The sequence below is a fragment of the Dictyostelium discoideum genome (assembly GCF_000004695.1).
Source record: "Dictyostelium discoideum AX4 chromosome 3 chromosome, whole genome shotgun sequence".
NCBI lineage: Eukaryota > Evosea > Eumycetozoa > Dictyosteliales > Dictyosteliaceae > Dictyostelium > Dictyostelium discoideum.
Window position 1 is genome coordinate 2,361,261 of NC_007089.4, and position 9,087 is coordinate 2,370,347.

At 24.2% G+C, this 9,087-nt stretch overlaps 4 protein-coding genes across 4 annotated transcripts in view; 2 read left to right on the plus strand and 2 right to left on the minus strand.

The window, feature by feature from the left end:
* Nucleotides 1-146: 146 nt before the first annotated feature.
* Nucleotides 147-1,431, plus strand: DDB_G0279647 (hypothetical protein; the record flags this gene model as incomplete). Its single annotated transcript, XM_636480.1, has 2 exons — nucleotides 147-578; nucleotides 727-1,431. The coding sequence occupies 2 exons, from the start codon at nucleotides 147-149 to the stop codon at nucleotides 1,429-1,431; spliced, it is 1,137 nt and encodes a 378-aa protein (XP_641572.1).
* A 1,171-nt stretch (nucleotides 1,432-2,602) lies between these two features.
* On the plus strand, nucleotides 2,603-6,978 carry DDB_G0279649 (ankyrin repeat-containing protein; the record flags this gene model as incomplete). Its single annotated transcript, XM_636481.1, has 3 exons — nucleotides 2,603-3,421; nucleotides 3,622-4,146; nucleotides 4,321-6,978. The coding sequence occupies 3 exons, from the start codon at nucleotides 2,603-2,605 to the stop codon at nucleotides 6,976-6,978; spliced, it is 4,002 nt and encodes a 1,333-aa protein (XP_641573.1).
* Nucleotides 6,979-7,865: 887 nt separating this feature from the next.
* DDB_G0279651 (hypothetical protein) lies at nucleotides 7,866-8,565 on the minus strand (the record flags this gene model as incomplete). Its single annotated transcript, XM_636482.1, has 3 exons — nucleotides 7,866-8,014; nucleotides 8,270-8,275; nucleotides 8,337-8,565. The coding sequence occupies 3 exons, from the start codon at nucleotides 8,563-8,565 to the stop codon at nucleotides 7,866-7,868; spliced, it is 384 nt and encodes a 127-aa protein (XP_641574.1).
* Nucleotides 8,566-8,893: 328 nt separating this feature from the next.
* The window catches only part of racB (Rho GTPase), a gene marked incomplete at both ends in the record, with an annotated part of 1,166 nt that continues 972 nt past the window's right edge, over nucleotides 8,894-9,087 (minus strand). Inside the window, one exon of the mRNA XM_636483.1 lies at nucleotides 8,894-9,087. This exon is cut by the window's right edge and continues 219 nt beyond it. Within this exon, the coding sequence (XP_641575.1) occupies nucleotides 8,894-9,087 (194 nt within the window).

Consider the following 9,087-nt stretch of genomic DNA (forward strand, 5'->3'; position numbering starts at 1 on the left):
TTTTTTTCTTTTTTTTTTTTTATTTCTTTTTTATCCACCATCACCACATACACACACACGCACACACACACACACACACACACACAAAGACCCTCCCAAACTCGTTTTCTTTTTTTTTTTTTTAAAAATAAAAATAAAAAATAAAAATGAACGATTCAAATAACCAAAATAATGAAGTAAATGAAACTTCAACAACATCCACTACAACTACAACTACCACCACAACAACATCAAACGATAATAATAATAATAATAATAATAATAATAGTAACAGTAATAGTATACATGATTTTACATTATTTGAATCATTCACATGGGGTCAAAAAATATATATTGAACTTGATGAATCACCAATGTCAACAAGTGATCCAGAATATCAAAAACAAGTTAAATCATCAATTACACACTTTTTTACAGCATCAATGAATGTATCAAAACAACAAATTTTCTCAAAAAATGAAGAATTGGAAGATATTAGAACTGATTCTTTAAAATATTTATTAATTCCATATTATTTATCTGAACTTTATTTAAAAATTACTGGTTCTGATAGAATTAAATTTTTAAGAACTTCAAAAGTAAGTAAAAAAAAAAAAAAAAAAAATTAAAAAATTAAAAAAAAATTAAAATGAGATCTATGCTATTGACAATAGTTTGAAAATATAATTTTATATTCATTAAAAAAAACAATTATACCCTTTATTAACATTTTATTATTTAACAAAGCAAAAAGTATTATCATTTTTACAAGAATGTGAAAGATTAAAATTAATGGATAAAGAGGATTTAGAAATTGTTCATAGGGAAGGTAAATCAGATCCAGTTAATAGAAGAAATGAATTGATAAGTAGAAATAAGAGAAATAGAGAGATTAAAGATAAGTTGGCATATACAGTTAAAAAGAGAATTGAAATATTGAAAGCAGCAGGTAAAGATTCATCAGAGATTGAAGAGAGTGATACAGGTGACGAGGAATTGGATAGACAATTCTCAATGTTATTAATTAATGAAGCGATATTTAAAGCAATTGGGTTATTGGAAACTATTGAAATCGAACTTCCAATGCTTCAACAAATTGAAGTTATTAAAGAACAAAACGGTGGTGTTGTGCCACCACCAAAGGTATCCACCAAAGGTAGTGGTATAGGTAATTTTCAAATCTTGCCAGATGGCAGAAGAATTGCATTGGATCGTGTTTTTAGACCAAGTCATATCTTACCAACTATGACTCCTCAAGAAGGTGCCGAATGGGATATGCACCATGGTGGTATGGTAAAGGGCAAAGGTGGTAAAGAAAGCGAAGCAAAAGAAAAAACTGACGAAGATTTAGATGCTGAAGATGATGATGATGAAAAATTAAGAGAAAAAAGAAATTGGGATAATTATAAAGAAGATAATCCTAAAGGTTGGGGTAATTCATTAAGAAGATAAAATAAAAAATAAAAAAATAAAAAAAATAAAAAATAAAAAAATAATAATTATAAATAATAATAATAAAAAAAAAAAAAAAAAAAAAAAAGATAAAAATAGATGGTTTTTTTTTTATTTTTTTTTTTTTTTTTTTTTTTCAAAAAAAAATCGATTACTTTTTTTTTTTTTTTATTTCTTTTTTTTTTTATTTTTTTTTATCATTATTTTAATTTAATTTTTAATTTTATTTTTATTTTTAAAATGATTATTATTTATAAGAAAAAAAAAATATCATCAAGTAATGGAAAACTCAAAAGTTGATTGCTTTTTTCAAATAAGCAATTCAATCTGGCAAAAATTATCATAAATTTTTTTTTTTTTTTTTTTTTTTTATTTTTAATTTTCTTTTTCTTCCACATAAAAAAAAAAAATCACCAAAAAAAAAATAAAAATAAAAAAAAAAATAAAAAAAAAAAAAAAAAAAAAAAAAATTTTCAGTTGAGAGTCTCATCATTTTTTTTTTTTTTTTATATATATATTTATAGGTTTTTTTATAAAAAGAACGCATATAAATAAATATAAAAATTAATTAATTTAAAAAATAAAAATTAGTAATAGAGAAAAAAAAATAAAATAAAAAAAAAAAAGAAAAGAAAAGAAAAATTTTAATTGTATTTTCACACTTTTTTTTTTTTGAAAATTACTACAAAATTTTAATTAAAAAAAAAAACAAACAACCAAAAATATTTTCACACACCACACATTGTATAATAGTAAAAAGTAATAAACTATATAAATAAAAGTAATAAAGTTAAAATAAATAAAATTTTAAAAAAATAAACGAAAAATTACAATCAATCAAAATTCAAAAAAAAAAACAAAAAAACAAAAAAAAAAAAACAAAAAAAAAAATAAAAAATTGTTTTTTAATAAATAATAATAATAATAATAATAATAATAATAATAATAATAATAATAATAATAATAATAATAATAATAATAATAATAATAATAATAATAATAATAATAATAATATTGATATTAGTAAACTTAATATAAATTAATAAATAATAATAAGAATAATAATAAAAACCACATATACATACATACATATATATATATATATATACACACAAATAAATAAAACAATAGTGTAAGAATATATTAATATAGTCATATAAAAATAATAATAATGAGTGGGCAACAACCAACAACAGAAATGTTGGAATCGACACCAAAGAATGAACAATCTACAGTGGTCATACCATCAAATCTTACACTCACAACTACAACCATAACAGGTAATACTATAACAAATACAACAACAACACAACCAACACCACAACAGCATACTGGAATTAAAGTTATAGCACCTAGCACAATGAATTTAAATACAGCAACAACACAACAACATCAACAACAACAACAGATTACACCAACATCATCAAATTCAGCTGTTCCAATATCGTCATCTAATAATAATAATAATATAACAGCCACATCATCAACATCAACTACACCATTGACAGGATCAGTTAATACAGCAGTATCATCATCATCTTCACCAAATACACCATCTTCACCATCTGTTTCAAGACAACAACCAACACCAACACCAACACCAACTACAACAACAACTACAACAACTACAGCAGCAGCAACAACAACAGGATCAACAACAGCTACTAGTACAACAACACCATCATTATCAGCATCTATTACATTACCACCAAATTCATTAACATCAGGCAATAATATAACCTCAACATCACATATAGAATACCAAAATGCAATGGAAAATAAGAAAACTTTAAAAAAAATTATTAAATCTTCAAAACATTGGTCTGAATCAGTTAAAGCATATTGTACTACTGCCTCACAATTCTCTGAAGAATTATTAAAACATTCAGAACAATTATCACCATCACCAAAAAAAGAAACTCATTTAAATGTTGCATTATTATCATTTGGCCATACTTTAAAATCTGTTAATAGTATTAATGATCAAATGGTAAATATCAATTATATTATTATTATTATTATTATTATTATTATTATTATTATTATTATTATTATTATTATTATTATTATTATTATTATTATTATTATTATTATTATTATTATTATTATTATTATTATTATTATTATTATTATTATTATTACTATTAGTTATTTTTTATATATTAATTTATTTATTATTTATTAAAATAGTTAAATGAAGTTCAAGATGTATTTTATACACCATTAAATAATTTCGTAGATTATGATTTTGCAGAAGTTGTTGAATCAAATAAAAGAGTTACAAAAGCAAAAGATGATTATGATCAATCATTAGGAAAGATATCAGCATCAATAAAGAAATCGAAACAAGGTATTGATGAGGGTAGATTATTCTTGTATGAACAAGAGTTGGAGAAATTAAAGGAACAATATGAAGGTTCAAATAAAGATTTAGAGATTAAATTGGCTGAATTGGAACATAAAAATGAAACTAAATATTTGAAATCCTTAATACTTTTCATCAATTCACAATATCATTTCTATAATAGAGCCTCAAAGTTATTTGCAAATTTAAAACCAAAACTTGATAATATTGAAAAGTATTTAGAAGAAATTCAACCTCCAAAAGTTGTCGAAGGTCATTTAATGAAAAAAAGTAAACAAGTAATGGGTGGTTGGAATAAATGTTGGTATGTTTTAAAAGATGGTATGTTATATTGTTATAAAGGTAAAAAAGTAAGTAAAAAAATTAAAAAAAAAAAAAAAAAAAAAAAAATTTATGTGTAATTTTAATAATCTGATTATTTATTATTATTATTATTATTATTATTTGTTATTATTATTATTATTATTATTATTATTATTATTATTATTATTATTATTATTATTATTATTATTATTATTACTTAGGAATTTCATCCAGAAAATGCATTAAATATTTTATTATGTTCAGTTAGAGTACCACAAGTTATATCAACATCATCACCAATGACACAACAACCACCAACTAAAGAGAAGGATATAAATTTAGGATCAAATCAAGATTTTAGATTTGAAATTTTACATCCAAGAAAGAAACAACCAATAGTTTTACAAGCAGAGAATGAGGAGGAAAGAGATCGTTGGGTACAAGCTATTCAAGATGCAATTTCAAATTCATTGAATTGTCAAAGTGTTGGTAGTGGTTCATCATCAGTTAGTTCCTATCAATTGGGTAAATCATTGAGTCAAAGTACAACCGGAGCAGGTGGGGTGAATGCCAATATTGGTGGTAGTGGTAGTGGTGTTGGTGGTGGCGGTGGTGGTCAATCGATTCAGGCAGATGAGGTGAATCAACAAGTTTTACGTATTCTTCAAAAGGTTGGTGGTAATACATGTTGTGCCGATTGTAATCAACCCGATCCAGATTGGGCTTCAATTAATTTAGGTATTATCATTTGTAAGGTTTGCAGTGGTGTTCATCGTAGTTTAGGTACTCATATCTCCAAGGTTAGATCATTGACCTTGGATAAATGGTCACCAGAGAATATTCTATTCATGAAGGAAGTTGGTAACACAAGATTCAATCTATTGTTTGAACATCATGTTTCACCAGATGTACCAAAACCAAGCCCACAATCCGATAGAATGGCAAAGGAGCAATGGATTCGTGCAAAATATAAGAATAAGGAATTCATCATCAAATCAACACTCTCCAATGAAGAACTAAGTAAAACTATGCAAAAGAATATTCATGATGGTAAAAAGGATGTATTAACCTATTTGAAACTATTGGCTCAAGGTGCTGAAATCAATTATTCAGGTGGTGACGATGGTAGAAGTCCATTACATCAATCGATTTTCAAATGTGATGATGTTTTAATACCAGAACTTCTCCTTCAAAATGGTGCTGACATTACATTGGTTGATCCAAGAGGTTGGACTTCAATGCATTATGCCGCCTTTTTCAATAGACCCAGATGTGCTAATCTCCTCATGAAAAGAGGTTTCGAATCGGTTAAAACTAAATATCGTGATCATTTATCTCGTTTAGCAGTCGATTTAGCTTCCTTAAATAGATCAAAAGAAACTGAGAAAATCTTAAGAGGTGAAGAAATTGATACCGGTTTAAATATGGATAATATTGAAAATAATACAATACCTCTATTTGAACCAACTGTACCATTAAGTATTGATTTCCCTGTTGTCAATCAAGAGATTTTAAGTGATGACGAAGAAGAAGATCAAAATAATAATAATGAACCTGAAATTCAAAGTTGGAGTGAAAATGAAAGTAGTATCGGTAGATCAAGTTTTTCTGATACAAATAATCCAGGGAGTAATGTCCAACAACAACAACAAGAACAACAACAAGAACAACAAACAAGTAACACCAACCAAATCCAAACAATAAATAATAATAATAATAATAATAATAATAATAATAATAATAATAATAATAATAATAATAATAATAATAATAATGTAGTACCAACTTTAACAACAACTCATGTTTTAAATTCAAGTAATAGTATAAATAATTTAAGTAATAGTTTAGCTAATAATGTTAATAATTCAGCAAGTAATAGTAGTAGTAGTTTAGTAAGTTTAACAAATTATAGTTCAACAGGTAATATTTCAAACTCTTGGGTAACTGGTTCACAACCAAACTCTAGTAACAATTTATCTTTAGATGATAGTGGTTTTGAGGGTGGTAGTGAATCATTAGCTCCACCAACAGCAGCAACAACCTCTGATAAGAAACAAAAAGTTGAAAAAGATAAAGATTATAAAAACACTAGACCAAAATCAAAGAGAAGACCTTCAATCTTGGGAAAAGGTAAAAATACACTTAGACTAATGAGAAATAAATGGGGTAAAAAAGAAAGTGATAGTGAAGATAGTGAAAGTGAAAGTGAAGAAGCTGAAGTTTCCAAAGAATCTCCACCCCATCCACCCACCTCCTCTTCAAATACTACTTTACCACCACAACAATCATTGCAAGCTACCTCTGACAATGTAAATAATAAATCAACCTCTAATCTTTTATCATCTTCAAGAGATCCAAATATAAAAGATTCTCAATCATCATCATCATCACAACAACAACACTCACCTTCATTACAATCACAACAACAACAACAATCAACTCATACTTCTGAGTCACCGGTTTTATCATCATCAAAACAAAGTCCTGACCAAACAATTTCACATACTCAATCATCTTCATCATTAATAAATGATGATCAATCATCACAAGTTGGTAGTGAGGAGAAATCACCCTCTAAAAATAGTAAAGAAGGTTCGCCAACTCCCTTCAAAATGTTTTTAAAGAAATTAAAGATAAACAAAAAGAAAGATGGTAATGGTAATACAGTCTCCACTGCTGGTGAGAAGAGAGATCCTTCCGTTGAAGACATTGCAGAGTTGAATGATATTCCAGATAATATTTCAGTTGGTACTAATGATGATTCTCTTGTTTCTGATGACTCTTCAACTTCAAATAATACTGCTAATAATAAGAAACCAAAGAAATCAAAAAAATCAAAACCACTTGAAAACCATTCTGATGCCAATACAAATGAATAAATAAATAAAATAAAACAAATAATAAAACAAAAAAAATAAAAAAAAAAAATACTTTAAAAAAAAATAAATAATAATTAAAACAAAAAAATTGATTTCTATTTATAATTAAAAGTTTGGATTCTATTTTGGATTTATCATTATGAAAGTTTGTGGAATATAAAGTCACTATTTTTTTATTTTATTCAATAATTTCCTATTATTTCTGTGCTAAATATTATAGTTATAACTTTTTTATTTTTTTTTTAATTTTTTTTTTCAATATTCTTTTTGTGAATTTGTATTAGAAGACATTAAATATTAACACTAGAGTATATTTTAATTTTACAATTTGGGGATTTGAAATGAATTCACAGTATTCCTGCCGAATATTAAAAAATATTTTTATCTTATTTAAATCTATAAACTATTATCCTGGAACTAAAAAAAAAAAAAGCAATAAAAAATTTAAAGAAATATGGTATCATTTAATTCTTAATAGTTATTTAATAATTAAATTACTACCACACATTTATAGTAGCTCCAGAAACTTATACTGATAGAAGTATTATATTTAAAATACTTCCATCATTCCGAGTGGTATCTCTGTATGAATTAAAAAAATTTCTTGGAATAGAAATAATATTTTATTTTTTTTTTTTTTTTTTTTTTTTTTAATTCTTGGTGTTACTTTATTCTTTCAAATTTTCAATAATAAACTATGCACTATCTGATTTACAAGTTCATTTTAATATTTTTATTATTAAAAAAATTTTAAAATAATAAAATTATTAATTTAAAAAAAAATAATAATTCTTTATTTATTTGGTTTTTTGTTTTAATTTTTTGATTTATTTAGTTTTTTTTTTTACTTTTTATTTATTTGATTTTATAATTATTTGATTTTTTATTTATTTTTTATTGTTTAGTTTTTTTTTTTTTTTTTTTTTTGGCCCATTCAATTTTTTTTGTCTTTTGACGATGTTTTTTGTTTTTTCATTACTAATTTCAAAATCTACTGTGTAATTAATTATTAATTCAACGAAAAAAAAAAACAATTCTGGGATTTTAAAAAAAAAAAAAAAAAAACCCAAAATGGTGTTATTTACATTCACAAAAATGTGAAAAAAATAAAACTATATATGGAAAAATGTAATTTTTACAGATTTAAACAAACAATTAAAAAATATAAAATTTAAAAAAAAAAAAAAAAAGGTAAAAAAGTAATAAAAAAATGAATATAAAAAGTTTTATTTTATTTTTTTATTATTATTTTCTAAACAAAAACATATTTAATATATATATTATAATTTACTATAGACTATATAATTTAAATAAAAAAAAATAAAATAATTTTTAAAATAAATAAATAATAAATGAACCCATATGATCCTTATCCTCAACAATTCTATCCAGGAATGGGAGTCCAGCCAGAAGTATTTGTACCCCCAATGGGTATCCAACCAGTGGTGCAACCAATGATTCAGCCAGGAATCCAACCAATGATTCAACCAATGATTCAGCCAATGCAACAATCCTATTATCCCCCAAATGGATATTCTGTATACGATAATGGTTATCATCATCACCATCATCACCATCGCAATCCATTTTTTTAAAAAATATCTCCACACATTTATAAATAAAATTGCTTAAAAAGAAAAAAAGAATTTTAAATAATAAATAAAAAAAAAAAAAAAAGGAATAAAATATTAAAAAAATAAAAATTTTAATTTTAAATACAGTTTAATGGATTTTATTTCTTAAACAAACCAAGTTCATTAAATATGCATTAAATGAAGATAGTTTTTTTTTTTTTTTTTTTTTTTTTAGGTGATTTTTTTTTTAAGATATTTTTTTTTTTTTTTTGATTTTTTTTTTTTTTTTTTTTTTTTTTGGTTGTGATTATTATAAAGAATAGAGATATTTTGATATGTTTTTATAAAATTGAACATTTTGAATTCTTTTTGTTTGTGGCCTTATCTCTATCTGGGAAAATAACAGCTTTAATAGCTTCGTCGAAAACTTGTTTGAGACCTTTTTGAGTTAAAGCGGAACATTCCATATAACAAAAGGCTTTAATTTCTTTTGCCATTTGTTCACCTTGTTGGAAGGTGAGTGGTTGTTGATGTT